The 16,733-nt window shown below is 39.3% G+C and overlaps 1 protein-coding gene across 1 annotated transcript in view; it reads left to right on the forward strand.

The window, feature by feature from the left end:
* The first annotated feature begins 16,102 nt into the window (after nt 1–16,102).
* Nucleotides 16,103–16,733, forward strand: part of PLPPR5 (phospholipid phosphatase related 5) — a 65,785-nt gene continuing 65,154 nt past the window's right edge. The window contains exons 1-2 of the mRNA XM_075508297.1: nt 16,103–16,198; nt 16,651–16,725. Coding sequence (XP_075364412.1) covers nt 16,657–16,725 — 69 coding nt within the window. The 5' untranslated portion in view covers nt 16,103–16,198; nt 16,651–16,656. The remainder of the gene's footprint in view (nt 16,199–16,650; nt 16,726–16,733) is intronic.

A 16,733-nucleotide genomic window follows, 5' to 3' on the forward strand; every position in this document is an offset into this window, starting at 1 on the left:
AAAGTAATTCTACAAAGAAAAATTGGGAGACATCTTAGTAGAGATTGACTGGTGGGGAGGTAGTGGCATGATGAGTGACCAGCCAGTGTAAGGTCACCCAGAAACATGCTGAACCTGGTGGACAAGTGGTGTCAGCAGTACTTATTCCTGCATAAATAGATTTTCATTTCTTTTCCTGTGTCTTTTTTAGTCCTATGAGTTGTTCAAAATGAGATGTAAAGTGACAGTGGACCTCCCAGCACTTCAAACAGGTACACCAGAAAATTTTTGCAGAGTATGCAGCAGGTAGGAATTGGCATAATGGACTACGGTTTGTCATGGTGGTACTTACACATGTTCATATAGGTGCTTCTGAATTCATGAATTTTAAATAAAGTGCTCCTGACTTTGAGTGCTGTAATCAAGCAGACCAGCTTTCTGTCTAGCCTACCAGTCATATTGTCCAGTAAGAATGAGACACAGGCAAATTTTCAGTACAAAGGAGGCTAAGAGTGCTCATAAATTCATATCACACTTGGAAGTGAAGGCAGGCTTTGTCCCAGGGTTCTGCAGGCAAAGAGTAATGGCTTAATCGATTCTGTTACATCCTCCTCTCCACTTTACTTTACAGTTTTTCTTAAACTTATACCTACACTGTTCATAAAAATTCATCTCAAATTTACTGGATTTCAAAGATCCACTTGTGTATTAATTTTTATGTGCTATCCATTTATCTGGCGATTCTGTAGTGTTGATATTTTGAACCTGACATCGTTTACAGGGTAGATGTCTGTTGATTTTTAAATTATATGACAGAAAATGTAATGATTTTGTGTTACACTTTTTGGAATGCTTTGTAAATGCATTCAAAGAGAGACAGTAGCATGACTTACATTGTTTCAAATCTCAAAAATATCCCAGGCAAATTAATATGGCTTTTACCTGCATAGTTCTCAGCTGTTGTCTTTTGTCTCCTATATTGCTGTCATCACCAGAGAGTCTGAAGGCCTCTCAGGAGATTAGTGGGCCATGTAATTAATTTTTTTTTTCAGCACTCATGACATCAGTTCATTCTACCTCATTCTTTCCTTCAGGTGTGAATTGTATAAGACAGGTGTTATATAAGGGAAGCAGAGAGCCTACACATGCTCATGCTGCCCTAGATTTATCCTGGACCTGGCAGTCCTCCTGCTGAACTTGGGGCAGGAGATAGTGAGGCTGAGCATTCCTGTGGTAGTTCTTTCATACCCTTCAAGTTGACTGGAGAGGAGTTCTAGTTCCTTCAGTGAAAATCTGTAGATGGTAGAAAAGTCTATTGTGTCAATGTCTTTATCCCCAGACTTACAGCAGACTTTCACAATTTTGACCAATGTGTTTAACAGTTTAGGATGAAAGCTGAGACCCAGAACATGACTCAGTGCTTTTGGGGAGATAGCAGGAAACTTTGAAGCTTTGCAGTGGAGAAGAGCAGAAGAGTCTGATGTACTTGCTTTAGTCCATGTTGACAACACTAAGTTAGAGCTCTGTAAAGACAGAGCTTCATTGCATAAAAGTCATACGTAGAAATCTAAGAGGATGAGAATGTCTACCATCTGTGAATTGACAGAAGCAGATATACAGGTAGAGCAAGAAAGTCTTGCAAGAGTCAATTCTTCCTTCCATTTTCTTGCAAACACACTTTAAAATTCACTATGTATATAAATAACAAGCAGGTATTCAGGACACCTTAAGCTAGCACTTCGCTGACTAGTAAGTCTGGATGACACCAGTATTAACAGCGTCAAAGGCCATTTTTTAAAAGGTATAACTTATATCTCAAGAAATTGTATCACCAAATGTTTGAAGTTATTCACAAAAGTATACAAAGTGATATCCCCAAAGTAAAGGCACAAACCTGTTCAGAAAATAGCAGGATGTTGAGATCTGTTTTTCTGCACATTAAGGCCAAAAGTCCAATTCATTTCAACAGAAAAAGGAAGGATCATTAGTCTTTTCTTTCTCTCTTTTTTTTTTTTTCTTTTGAGCTTGGAAAGAACTGGGAATAGCAAAAATAAATCCTTATCAAGAACCATTAAGTTCTCTTCCAGAATCTTTCAAATATCACAATTCAAGTTATCCTTCAAATGTCAGTGTCAGATTTCAGTGTCAGGTAGTCACCGCCTGTTCTATTATTACTACTGCTGCCTACCTTGAAAAAAGTCTATTCACAATACATTCTTTTTAAAGATATGCAGCAAGATGTTAATCTGCCTTTCCATCTATCTCTTGTACTGTTATTATTGCAATAGCATCTGGGACACAGGAACAGACACTATATTAACGTTAGTTAAAAGAAAAACCTAGAAAAAATTTGTGACTGTCTGAGACAGCGGGATGCATTTGCACCCTTTTTCACTATGTGGTGTTTACCATTTATGCATTTCTTTCCGGGAAGTTAGCCAGAAGCCTAGTAGAAATATAAATCGTAGCTGTAGCTAAACTGAAGATGGATCGTGGCTATATCCATAGTTAAAAACTTTTTAAAAGGTCAGTTTTCAATACAGTGTGTGCTAATTATGAACTGTGTGCCTAATTGCACAGAAGTCATTTTAGGTTGCATCCCTCTTTGCCCACACAGTTGTTCTTCCAGATTATGCTAAAGCTTTCAGTGGTTCATTCAAACGAATATAGGTCATTGCACATTTTCAAGTACTGCCATTGTCCCAGTAGTCTTTGTTAGCTAACCTAAAAAAAAACCTTTTAAAAATATTTCAGCTAAATATTTTTCCTTGTAAGCGTGGACAGTATGATAACCTGAGCCTACACCTTTGTTTTTCCCTTATTCATTGTTACTGATTTGAAATTACAAGCCGCTTACAGCAGTGACTATCTTTCCCTGTCTGCCTGGACAGCAGCTAATACATTTGGAGTATTATTGAAACTTTAATGAATATTACTAATGATGCAACTTCTTTACAGACTTCAACAGAGCCACATGGCACTGCAACATTCATTATCACAAAGAAACTCACATAGTACATAAGACATTTGCAAGATGCTTTGCAACAGGTTGCAACCAGTTGAAACATGTTTGACCTAAATGCTTGGAAGTCTGTTGACTGTGAGGGAAAAACACACAGTTCTTCAAAAAGAAGAAGAGAGGTGTTTTAATAACATTAAGATATTCTAGTAGCAATGCTTTAACTTTCTTTTGATCTGTCTTAGCTTATTTGACAGTAGTCGTAGGCAAAAGAACCTATTTTTGATTGCAAGAAAGACTTACTCTTCATATGTACAGTATAAGCTTCCTGTAGACAAAGATTGTTTCATGTGGTAAATTGTACAGCAATTAAAAATATGCAGCAATCTTCTTATAAACAAAAAGTAACACACTGTTGCTGAAATAAAATGTTAATTTATAATTGTTAGAAAGAGGCTTTTCTCAGTGTGTCGTTTCTGGAAAAAGAAAGACATCCAGTCTAAATAGTAGGTTAGCATTACTTTTTTCCAGAGCACATGAACTTTATTTTTCAATCACTTTTATGAATTAAGCATATATTCTAAGACGTCCCTTTAGACTGCACTGTCACTTCATGCAGTAAAGTCCTGGAAGTAGCCATGCATGAGACTGTAACTTCCAGACAGCTTTCCAACTCTCAAGTCTTCTCTTCTTTTTTCTAGGAGTGTGGAGTTCAAGGTTTTTTTACCAGTATCAAATGAAGCCATCCGGTTCTTTGTCTGCAAAAGGGTTATAGAATGAAGGCTCATTGATCACTGTGTCCCTACCCATGCTCCATAGGGTAAAGAAATCAGGCAATCAGTAACAGGGATGTAAATTTTCTTATCCCTTCTTGTTCCATTACAAAGGCATGTTTCAATCTCAAACTCAAAGCACAGGCACGCTGAGTTAGAACAGAGGGCCATCTAGCCTGTCTCCTGTTTCTGACTGTGACCATTAAAGGATGCTTAAGGAAAAAGTAGAAGAAGTAGAGAGTATGTCTTAATGATCCTTCCCCTGAAAAGACATCCTGAATTTAGTGGTTTATAATCTCAAAGTTCATCTGGATCATCAAGTTTAAAAACTGATCATGTCCTCAGCGAATGAATCTAAACTCTTTTGGGAACACTTTCACATCTTTAGCTTCCACAAGAATATAAAAATTCCAAAAACCTTTCTGAAACAATAAATTTCTTTTCTTAGTGATTAATTTCTTAACACTGTAATAGCAAGATAAAGAAAGGCCAGTCTGTCCTTCTCAAGCTGAGAGCTGCACTAGAGCTAAGCTTTCATTGAAGAGCAGGTAGCCCTGTGTTTTCTGGTAAGTGCCTTGAGGTAAGAACAATTACATGGACATTTTCTGCAACTGATCTCACAACAAAGATCCAACCAGGCAGTTGTGGTGTTCACACACTTTTGACACAACTCAGTAGGACTGCTTTTACACAGTGACTTTGACCCACCTAGATTCTGTTTCATCCACAGTAGCCCTTCTTATTTCTTTATAGTCTGTCACATCTTCACTGTGAAATGACATCTCACTATATTTAGGTTTATATCCCTTTGCTGGCCAGCAAGTTCTTCTTGATGCTGGTATCCTCATCACAACTGCTACGTCAATATGCTTTCCCTCTAGAGGTTCTTTTCCTTTGTGCACATACATTTCAGATGTTGCTTACTGTCTTTTTTTTTTTAACTACTTTTTTTTAAAGCCAGATTTCTGCAGCTATGTCACTGACTCACCTGATGTTTTCTTTAATATTATCTTTTGTTTCTCCTTACTGTCCCTTTCTTAAAAAGTCCTCCCTTCAGAAAAAAGTCCTCTGTTGAGCAGCCAAGCAACCTAAAACCTTCCTTCTAAGATTAGTCATTGAGTCATCTCTCAGTTTATTTAATCTTGTATTTCATACATGTTCCTTCTCTTGGGGCTGGAACAATTTCGTTAAAGACCAGATAAGCCAGTCGTTCCCAGATGGCAGCTCTTTGATCCTGTTCTTGATGGAATTTTGCAGTGACATTTTTCAGCATGAAGTAGGATTAATGGATTCTTCTGTTTTCCCCCATGATGACTTTTTGTGGTTCAGAACAACATGTATTCTTGCTCCTGCCACACCTTATATCTTTCTTTCCTCCAGGTCAACTCTGATGACTTGCTTATTGACTCTTTAATGAAAATCCCCAATCATCCACACATATCTGTTTTTCACCCTCATCTGTTATTTCTTTATCCATTATTTTTGTCCTTTTCTGATATCTGTCGTGATCTTCTGAATGCAATCCATTGCCCTCCTGACCCAGTCCCTGTGTATTTTCATTGCCCCTTCCTCTCTTCTTACGGTGCTAGCTGCTCTTCTTTCCCCCTTGGTGTGTCTGCCAGTTTCTTCTCTTTATTTCTCCACCTTGATCCTTCAGTCAGCTGTCTTTTCCCTTACCTTGTCTTCATGGCATGAATGGCTACTTTTGTTTTCTGGGTCTCTATGTTTCAGATCCTCATTTTCTTCAGGGATCTACAATTCTTGAATCTTCCATGCTGTCTTTTCTTTCCTCCTCTGTCATGTCCTTAAATCCCCTTTAAAAACTTGGTTCTATGTACCCATGGCAACACTCCCTTCAGTTTCTGTGACCAAAGCAAGCACTGAATTAATTCTGCAGTGCTTTTCTTGTTTACCATATCACATACAAATGGGAAAGCTGAATTTTCTTATCTGATGACTCATAACTCTCCACTAGAGCTGATGTTTGAGCCCTTTTTCTTAGAGCTGAGTGAACAACTCCTAAGGAACAACTCATTTAGTGAAAGTAACCCTTTTTTCTTTTTTTTCCAGTTATCATGAAACAGAATCTGTTGGATTTTTACAAAGGGTAAATATTGAATGGTTGGTTAGGATCTGCTGAGCTTTGCAATATTCTTCCCAAAACCTTTAGAGAAGAAAGCCAGCAATGGGCACACATATCTAGGATAGTGAGGAGGAAATAGGATAAACCAACTTTGTTAGCAGCCATCTGTTACTCCCACAGATACTGCCGCCTTGTGCATGAGTGATTAAAAACATGTGAAACAATGCAGTAGGTTCAGTCTGAGGGGATGGCTTTGCAAACCCTTGGCAAACGCTACAAGGAGGCTGCAAGCACCCCTCAGTCAATAAGAACAGCTACTGCTAAGCTCATCACAACATACGATTGAATGCTACATAGATTCAGGGCACCAATTAGCATGTTAGGGAAACTACACAGGTGTTACATATGTAACATGCACGTTATCGACTATAAAATTAGGAGTGAAATGCAGAAGTGGCTATGATACACAGAAGGATGCTTAATACTTAAGCAGGGATGTAGGTGTATACAGGGTTGATTGATCTTGTGAGATAAGGCGCTGGTGTGGTTTCTTGTGTCAGTAATACTAGAAAGAAGCTGCTTATCTGATTATACAGATTGTGGAGAGGACTAGTTCTTTTAGCAGAAGACTCTCCTACAAATAAGATGCATCTTGACCATCTGTTGCCAGATGGAAGTGTTCTACTTCTGAATCACTGGCTGCAATAACATATTTAGAAAATGAATCTTTCATGGATAGATCCACAGCACAAACTGTTTGTGATGAACCTCACATACACATGCTGAGGTTACATTTTCTGTTTACTTAGCCTTAAGTTATAGTATGGCTACATACTCCTGTGAACATGTTGTTATTTAGTAGATAGCAAATCCTGCAGTTCGCACCCACCCTCTGTGAGGTATCCCAGTTGCCTGAATAAGAAGTACATAATTTATCACTAAAAAATGCAACAGTACATGGGTACAACATAGAGGTCCTATTTCACTTCTATTTTGAAATCTATAAATTTATTTGAGGAGTCTGTATGATTCAGCGTATGTACTTAGGTGGCCAGTGCAGGCAGTGTTTTGGTATTCAGGCAGGCCCAGAACACAGCCAGTCAACTAATACACCTTCACTTACAGGTCTGTACTTAAATTTTCCCTGTGAAAAAAAATCACAGTTTTTCTTTCTTTTTTTTCCTTAAGATATTTACTGTGATATTTTTAGTGAACAGAGATAAGAAGAATAAAAAAAATTATACATAAGGTAACTGGGAACTTTAAAATTATGCAGTAAAATTTTAAGTCATTACTGTTTTAATGAAGTATAAAGATTATTATCATGCTTAAGTTCTTTGAAGTTTAATTGTGGCTTTTTACACGTCATTATGCACAAATTAGGTCTTACGCAGAAGCTGAGAACTGTCAGTGAATTTTATCTCAGCAGAAATAATGTCACGTTTTAGTCTTACATGAGCTGAAATGAACTGAGTTTATTTGGCCAGAAGGAAATAGAACAAATAAGTGGAATCTGAAGAAATAGCATATAGAGTTTTATACATGCCAGCCTCCATCACATTTATCTAAATGAGAAATAATTGATAAACAGATTGTTGCAGTGTCATAGAGACTCTCACCCTGGTGACATGGTGCACCTCTCTGATTTTGAAAAAGAAGAACCATACCCGCTCCCATCTGTAGTTGCATCACATCTTTGTGGCAATACAGCATTTGCTTAGATAGTCACATGAGGAAAGTACTTAATGTATTTTAAGATACAGTTTAAAGGAAAGCAGCAGCTAAAGGCTGGGAAGAAAACCATTACATTGTGTTCAGCCCAGCTTCCCCAAAATCACTATCAGGAATTCTGCACATCAGCAGCTCAAGACAACTTGAGATGCAGCTATTATTAAATACAGATTAGTTTTGATATACATGTGACTGTAGTGACTTCTGCTTCTTCTTTGTATATACTTTTGGTGAACATTAGAACAGCTGATTTTTTTTCTGACAAAAAATATTTAGATATAGCAAATTTCACAGGCTGGCACGTGAACTAACTTTTAATTAATACAAGGTGGAATTGATCCTTGTAACAGAAACAATAATGCGTGATATTTACATCTACTCAAAACTAATCAGCATAACTCAAAATTTGGACATTTGGCAATAATCAGAATTAAAAAATCAGGAAAGAAATGTCAATACTGAATAAATTTGAGGAAATCACAATATGACCTCACTTACTCTGTTATTATTTTGTTGTAATAATACCGTTAATGAGACACACAGAAAGTACATTAATCAGCTGGATAAGTCTTATCAGCAGCTGTTTCACATCTAATTCCAGATGAGGCTACATGACTGTCATGGTTTAACCCCAGCCGGCGACTAAGCCCCACACAGCCGCTTGCTCGCTCCCCCCACCCAGTGGGATGGGGGAGAGAATCAGAAGAAGAAAAGTCAGAAAACTCTTGGGTTGAGATAAAGACAGTTTAATAGGTAAAGCAAAAGCTGTGCACGCAAGCAAAGCAAAACAAGGAATTCATTCAACTGCTTCCCATGGGCAGGCAGGTGTTCAGCCATCTCCAGGAAAGCAGGGCTCCATCACGCATAACGGTTACTTGGGAAGACAAATGCCATCACTCTGAACGTCCCCCACTTCCTTCTTCTTGCCCCAGCTTTTTACGCCGAGCATGACGCCATATGGTACGGAATATCCCTTTGGTCAGTTGGGCTCAGCTGTCCCAGCTGTGTGGGGTGGGGTGAGAAGCAGAAAAGGCCTTGACTCTGTGTAAGCACTGCTCAACAGGAATGAAAACATCCCTGTTTTTGTTTCATCAACACTGTTTTTCAACACTGTTGAAACACATCGTTTTCGTCAACACTGTTTTCAGCACAAATCCAAAACATAGCCCCATACTAGGTAAGATGAAGAAAATTAACTCTATCCCAGCCAAAACCAGCACAATGATGGATAGGTCAATGTCCATCGCTTACAGTAGGCTGACTCCACATCCATTGTTGGTAGTGACTGTGACTGAGGAGTCCCAGAGTTGAAACAAGCAATGCACAATATCCCTGCAGATCCTATATGACAAACTGGAAAGTGAATAGAGAAAGTGTGGCTGGCCATAAAGTACTTCAGGGACTTTAAATACTCAACTGAGCATTGAGTGAGGCAATGAATTGTGGGACAAAAGATGCTTATCATATATAGGTACAATCAGGTACACATCAAGCAAGCTTGACTCACCCACCGCCTCCACGGCACTACCAGCCTTGACTGTGAGGGACTCTCGGCAGCAGTAAGTCTAGCGTCATCAGTGTGCAACTAAAATAAAAGTTTAAATTCACATAATTATGTTTTATTTGTGAATTATTTGTTCAGAACTTTTAGGACTCAACTTGGTTGCATGGGGCTTAAAACAGACGCAATACTGCTACTCCATTGCATGGCCTGTGTCATTCATACCTTACTGGCCATTCATAATACACAGAGAGCTGCAGCTGATTTTGCCTTGCCTGGTAAATCCATTCCTGACTGCAGAGCAAGCTGCAGACTAAGACTAGCTGTTTAAAACATTCCACATATTTGAATATTTTGATTCTAAAACACAGAGAAAAATAAAGCCGATAAGCTGTTCCACGATCTATATAGGGAATTATTCCAGACAGTGACACTGTACTAACTATTTTAGTGAGCATCTCTGCAGAGATTCCCACAATCAGCTGCCTGGCTGTGGGAAGGTATCTTTGTAGGTACCTTCTGAGTGGCAAGGGCTTCCTGTTGTTATGGTGGAAGGTTGTTGTCACATCCGTGTTGGATGGGATTTCATGTCAGCACCAGGATTTTGCTCCTTCACTCCAGTGGGGTCTTTTTTTAAGTACAAAGCTATAGGATTAAGATTTGCCTTGATTTCACAAATGAAGTAATTTTATGAAATTCTTTCATTGGTTAATCCCGTATTAATTTGCCTGCTTGCAAAACAAGTGCATTCTTCCCTCATCTTCTTAACATAAAAGTGACCTTGTTATTTCTGATAATGCAGCTTGTTGGGCAAAACTTAATCCTGTCACTACAAACATAATCCAGTGAATCCTCTTCTTGCTGATAACACTTTTTACTATTTGAACTCCTGTGGGAGCTTTTGATTTGGTGTTTGACAGGCTTCCAGGTCCTCTGAATGTTAATCTTCGGATAATGAGTAATCTAAGAAAGAGAGAGATATAGTTTCTCTGGTTCCTAGCTTTCATCTTTCATGGTAGTAAGATTGTCTCTCAATACGTTTCAACTGTTTTACAGTTTTTTAAAAACTCATTTTATTTAATTTCGAGACAGGAGAGACAATTTACCTCTCAATATCATCACAAATGTACACCATCAGAAGGCCAGCAAAGAATGAAGATTTGTGCAATGTATGTGGAAATCACCATGGAAAATATTGTGTTGGTATATGTTCCACTGCCACCAATCTGCTGATAACATTCTCCTCCCATAAATGGAAAGAGACAAATGAAATAGAATATGCCATTTGTATTTCTAGCTGAATCCTGAGTTACAGGGAAAACTGTGATGGAACAGATATCTTGTAATGATACAGTAATGTCTTAGATCTGCTTGGCACTTGTATAACAAGCTATGGAAGATGGGCAGCACCAGGCTCTCACAAATGTACACCATCAGAAGGCCAGCAAAGAATGAAGATTTGTGCAATGTATGTGGAAATCACCATGGAAAATATTGTGTTGGTATATGTTGCACTGCCACCAATCTGCTGATAACATTCTCCTCACACTTCATTTACCTTGACCTAGATGTTGCTGTCCGTTGGCAATTACTGATGGCCCGGCAGATGCTACAGGGACCTTGTTGGCTATGGATTAATACACTTGTGAGGTGGAAGGTTATTTGGAAGAAGTGGCAAAGCGATAACTGCCCTGGGCTTCAGAGCATCTGAGTTCATTACTAAGGTTCACCAGTTAGTGGCACTCATGAATTTTCAGGTAGAAAAAGCAGCCAAGAGTGCCTTTTGCTGCTCTCATCAGGGTGATTTGCAATTGTTCTTCTCTCATGTGTCCCTCAGCTGATAGCAATGTATTTCTTGCACAGTTTAGATTTCAATGGCTTCACACTTTGCTTTTGAATATACATGGAAATGTTGACTTTGATCTGTATGATCTGTGTCTAAGTTATCTTAAATAGTAATTTCTCTCCCAGCATCTTTACCATCACTATGACCTGTGTTACTTCTGTTCCTTTTTCCCGTTATGTACATAAGAGATACGTTCTCTCTCCTACTGGGGAGAATTGGCTCTTGTGTATTTATTTTCTTACTCTGGCAGATCTGGAGCCTGAAAGGATCATCAGTCCTATTTTGTCATTTTACAGTATTTTTATAGGAGAAAAGCAATTTGGAAAAATGTCACATATTTGGATGAGAACAAACTCCCTAGCATTTTACATGAAAAAAGGTATAGACACTAGTGTACAAAATTATCCATTTTATCACTCCTATCTGAAGATGAGTTCTTTGATATTCTGTAGTTTGATTTGATATTCAGGTTGCATTAGATACCAGGCTCATGTCTATTCTGTCAGTTATTCAAAGAGCTCATTTGCTGTTCAGAGAGTTAGAGTTAGCTTCCCATTGCTTTGTCTGTCCTCCCTCCTCACACCCCAAGATCAACACTAATATCAGCATCAGGGAAAAGAGACTTTTAATTACTGCAGCACCAAAGCTTAAAAGGTAAGAGAAATCCTCTTGGAGGAAGAGGAAGAATAGTGTGAAAATGTGGAAAACTTAATGAACTGTGTTCTTCTAAAGATTGTTCTGAATATACATTTCAGTATTTCCACCATGAATATGGTTCAGGTTATTACAATATTTTTCTCTGATGATTTTTCTCAGCCTTAGAGAAGCTAAAAAATCAGCTAAAGCTGATTTTTGTCAGCTTAGATCATGTAAGAATTCTTTCTAATATAAGAACAGAGACTTCATTATCTGTGAAAGCCTGAGTAGAGTTTGAAAAAGCAGCTGTCTCTGTGCATATGTGTGGAACAGAGAGGTAGCTGGAACACAGGTAAAAATAAAAAGGGAAATCTTCAATAACAGTAGTTTCCATGAGTAGAACATCAACTACTGCAAAAATTAACTTTAAAAGGTGGGGTTTTTGCCCCAATGAAATTCAGCAGTGACAAGAGCTATGAAATTTAAGTTGTAAGTATGAAACTCCTCGAGTTTGCACTGTAGCTATAATTCTTGTGTAGCTGGATATCAGGGCTGTGCCTCTGTGCTCATCAGGGCAAGTCTGCTGGGTGGTGCAGGCACTCAGTCTGGCCAGCTGCCGAGACAAAATAGTGGACAATTTGAAACAATGGGCTAACTTGAGACAAAGTGGTTGACTGAATTCTTAGCCACCTTCACAGCTAAGTGTTTGACTAATTGGTACAGGAACTATCTAGGTAGGAATTTTGGACTGTCCTGAAGGCTTCCCCAGGCAGCCTCTGCCATGCCCAGACCAATTTGTGTGTTTCAATGTGTTGATTATCAACCTGGGTGGAGAATCTGGACCTTCCAGGGACAACCCAGCTGGTTCATCTTGGAAAATTGACCAAGCCATATATAAATATCCTTTAGCCCACAAACTCTAAGCTCTCGTGCTTTACATTCGTGGAGCACATTCTCCCTCCTTATGAATAGATACTGATGATAAATAGATAGATACAAATGATACAAATGATAGACATAAATGTCAGTACCTCAGAGGAAAGTAGCTTCATTGTTTTTCTTTCTCTTTTTCTTCATTAAAATGTCATCATCTTCTCCATTCTCCATTAACTCTATGAAGACTATGTAGACTTGGCACATAAAAATGGTTTCCTATCATGAAGATCTGTTTTATTCATAGCACAGTGACCTTATTTTCCTGTTTTCTTGACAAATTCAACATTCCCAGACACATTCTCTGTTTACCTTCTGGCAAGCCACTACATTTTTACCACACTGGGGAGTATAAGTGCTACAGATAGTTCTAGTGAGCTTTATTTGCATTTTAGTAGATTTTTTTTTTTAGTTCAGAGCATATCTTTACATCTCCTGAATTATTGATAAGTACTCTTTCCTTGGTGTAGGTGAACTTCACCCATAAATGGAAAGAGACAAATGAAATAGAATATGCCATTTGTATTTCTAGCTGAATCCTGAGTTACAGGGAAAACTGTGATGGAACAGATATCTTGTAATGATACAGTAATGTCTTAGATCTGCTTGGCACTTGTATAACAAGCTATGGAAGATGGGCAGCACCAGGCTCTCAAATTGCCTTCACACTGGCTTTCACCAAAAAAGGGACATGCCAGAAGACAGTCATACAAATGGCAACTGTGCATAATACAAGTAGTAAAATAATGAGAAGATTAGGGGACACCCTTTCAAAACTAAGGATGTCTGAGTTCATTTTGTGGCTCTGGCAGAAATGTGGTATTAAGTAAATCACTTGAAGTCATATTTAAGCTGTGAGCCCAAGTACTTCCTCTTCTGTTTCTGAGTAATGTTGGAAGTGCTTAAACTCTAGGCATCGTACTTTTGTACATTAAAACTTGTTTAGAGTTTCCCAGAGCTCATTGCTGATGTCACATGCAAAGAGGAGATCTCCCTGTGAACCTGAAGTACCTGAGCCAGTAGGCATGCTTAGAAATCACCTGTAGAATTGATTTCCAGGCAAATGCAGGGCAGTGACTGTTTTTTGTAAACACATTCTGCTGTTTTGGCCATAGTCTTGCTGCCAAACTCCTACCCCCTTTACACAGTAGCTAAAAGTTAAAAAAAACCCACCCTAGAAACATGAATGCAATTCTCTCATGTTGAGGAGACGTGCTGAGGCTTCTTATAAATTGAATGGGTTTTGATCCAAATGGGATCAGAAACATTGAGAGCATGTTTGCGACAGCTGTATAAATTGAGGGTGTTCAGCCTACAGCTGCCAAGTGTGACATTCACCTGTGGCTCACAACCAGCCCTCATTCAGAGCTGCAGGGGGGTACCGCCGCTCAGTCAAACGCTGCTGTCCAGAGCTCTTCCTGGAGGTGTGTGCTTGCAATCTTTCTTCCAAAACCACGAGAGCACAGATGTGAACACGACTCCCTAGTCTAGCAGTGAGGCAGATTGGTGATGGCATGCAGCAGGGGTAGGCTTGTCTGGAGAGTGATCCTGTAGGCTGCTGTTAGGCATACCCCCAGAACAGCAGCTGGAGGGAGGCAGGCTGCCTAGTGCATACACTGGGGTACTGCCAGAGAAACTGTTTCATAGGCTGCCTAGTAACTAGTTACATAAAAAGACTTTGTATTATTAAAACAGAACTAGTTCTTTACCAAGAGCTATTTATAGGGATGCTCGTAGCATTTCAGCCATGCCCTCACAGATGGCTTCTTGATGTCTCATTCAGGCTCACTCATCTTCCTCCAAACTCATAGCAGCAACCCCTCGAAAGGCAATTTCACATATGGGATGTGTTTATCCTGTGTAAAGGGTGTTCCAGGCTCCAACCAGTGTCCGTCTCAATGTTATGGAAAAGGAAATTCTGGGACGCACCTCAGGCTCTACAGTTCACCCCCATTTTGGTGCACTGAGAGCTTTAGGCATTGGTAGACACCCATCTGCAGTACTTACGCAACATTAACAAGAACATGTCTCTCCTTTGATGCTATGTTGCAGAAGATGAATCTTAGGCCCCTTTTGTTCTTGAGGTAACAGCTGAAGAGCGGCCGTGTATTGGTCCTTAATGCTCAGAGCTTGTTCTCTTTTCTTCAATGTACTGTTAGCACTCAATAAATAATAAATAACTGCTATGTTGGTGTCTCTTTAATGAGCTGAGCCTATAGTCCCAATGTGCAGTAGCTGTGCATGCACATCCCCATATGCAATATTAATGGTTATATTATGTAACCGTACAACGGAGTGTCAAGGAGTCTCTGGGACTCTTGCCTGAGTGAGGATTTGAATGGAATAGGAACAGCAGAGGTTGGCCCTGGATCCATACAAGTAAATTGATCAACAGCAGAGCCACCATTTTCTATTTGCTTGATAAATAAGTTCAGCCTTTAACAATCTCAGAGAGATTTCAAGAACATATGCCATACTGCTTGCTTATGAAGCATTTTCTTGTTCATTGCTTTGGATAAACACAAGCTGAATGCAGATAACCACTGCTGTGTTTGATAGCACCAAACACTGGGCTAAAAATGCCCAGAGTGACAGGGTCCCAGCTGAAAAGCTCACAGCTCCCCGAGAGACCCCAGCTGGTGCATGCACAAGTCTCATGAACAGAACAACAGCTCTGTTTCCACCTTTCTACTGACTCGGGAGGGGAGGCAGGCACAGTGTCAGACTCCCTCAGCCACCTTCACGAGGGGAGGAGACCATCAAAGATGCTCTGTGCATTGCTGGGAGCCAGGCTGCACACACACAGAGCAGAGTTTGTTTTTCCGATATTGCTTGGAAGCATCTGCTTTCTCTTCTCTTTAGTGTGCTGCCTCCTGGACTGTTCAGCCCCGAGCCCTGTATGAAATATGCACGTGCACAGGCAGGGCACAGGAGGGAGAAAGAGAAGAGTCAGCTGCAGCTTACTAAAGCGTCAGAGGAAGAAAGGGAATCAAAGATGGATTTGGGAGGCTATGGAAGAGAGAGAGGAGATGCAAGATGTTGGAAGATGTGCTACATGGGAGAAGCCGAATGAGGAAAAGGGAGTATGTGAACAGGATAAAGAGAAACTGGAGGGGGAACACAGGGAGACCGGAAGGAGAGAACATAAAAAAGGAGTGAATGGTGAGACAGAAAGGAAGAACAGTAAGGGGCACAGCTGAGAAAAACAGAAGAGGGCTAAAGGACTATTTCAGTATCTTCTAGGAAGAGCCTAGAGAGAAGCTTTTAAAACTAGAGGTTTAAAAATTAAATAATCAAAGCAATAGTGTTTGTTTGTTTGTTTGTTTGTTTTTTTAAGGAAGAAGAGAGCAATCTAGAGGGGCTGCCCAGCATTTAGGAGTTTTCTAATTCTTGAAGATACTAACTCCTCAAGATATTAGTCAATTTACTATTCCAGTCATGGGCTGATTCCTAGGATCATTACATCCACAGTGCATTGTTTTCTGCTCTTCTTTTCCTATGGCAGAGATTAGTAGTGCAGGTTTTTCTTCCAGGCAATTATTGCTTTTTTGGCTTGTTTTATTTTTAATAAGAGATCTTCATTTTCTTGCAGGCGACTTGGAAAGTTTTTGTAGCTGTGGTGTTGAGAATAAATATTCTGTGGATCCTTCAGAACCAGAAACCTACTGTACTGTGATTGCAAGACACGACTTACAGCTTGGTAGTTCCTTCTAGACCTGTGTTCCCATGCTTCTGTAGAAGCCCGGTAGATTAAAATGTTAGTTTTGAAAACTTTTAAGACTTCAACTAATGCCCCTTCAGCAAAGCCCTCTAGTGTAAACTTTAAGAACATGCTTAAGTTTCTTTAAAGTCAATAGAATTAGAAAAGCTCTGCTGAAAAGAGATAAAGGATTTGTTTTGTTGAAGTATGCAGGGATACAATTAAAACCATTTTAAGTACAAATCTTTGTATAGATACTGTTATTTGGAACAAAAATGGCTGGAATCAATTTAAGAAAATAGTAAAATCCAAATTATCTTGAAGCTCTTTCATACTGGAATAAAGGAGCGCACATAAACAGTTCTCTTCCCTGTTGTAATTCTCACCATTCCTTATTTTGGTACAAATCTGTGTTTTAAGCAGGCCTTTTATAGTTTGCTGTGGGCACATTATTCTAAACAATGCTAGCTTCTTACAGATGGACACAATAAACTTTGTTTCCTTCACAGGTGAACATGATTTCAAACAGCAGGCGTCAGTCTCAGAGAAGCTACATGACATTGCCATGCTTCATATTAGTTGAGGTAAGAAA

The sequence above is a fragment of the Mycteria americana genome, chromosome 7 (genome assembly GCF_035582795.1).
Source record: "Mycteria americana isolate JAX WOST 10 ecotype Jacksonville Zoo and Gardens chromosome 7, USCA_MyAme_1.0, whole genome shotgun sequence".
NCBI lineage: Eukaryota > Metazoa > Chordata > Aves > Ciconiiformes > Ciconiidae > Mycteria > Mycteria americana.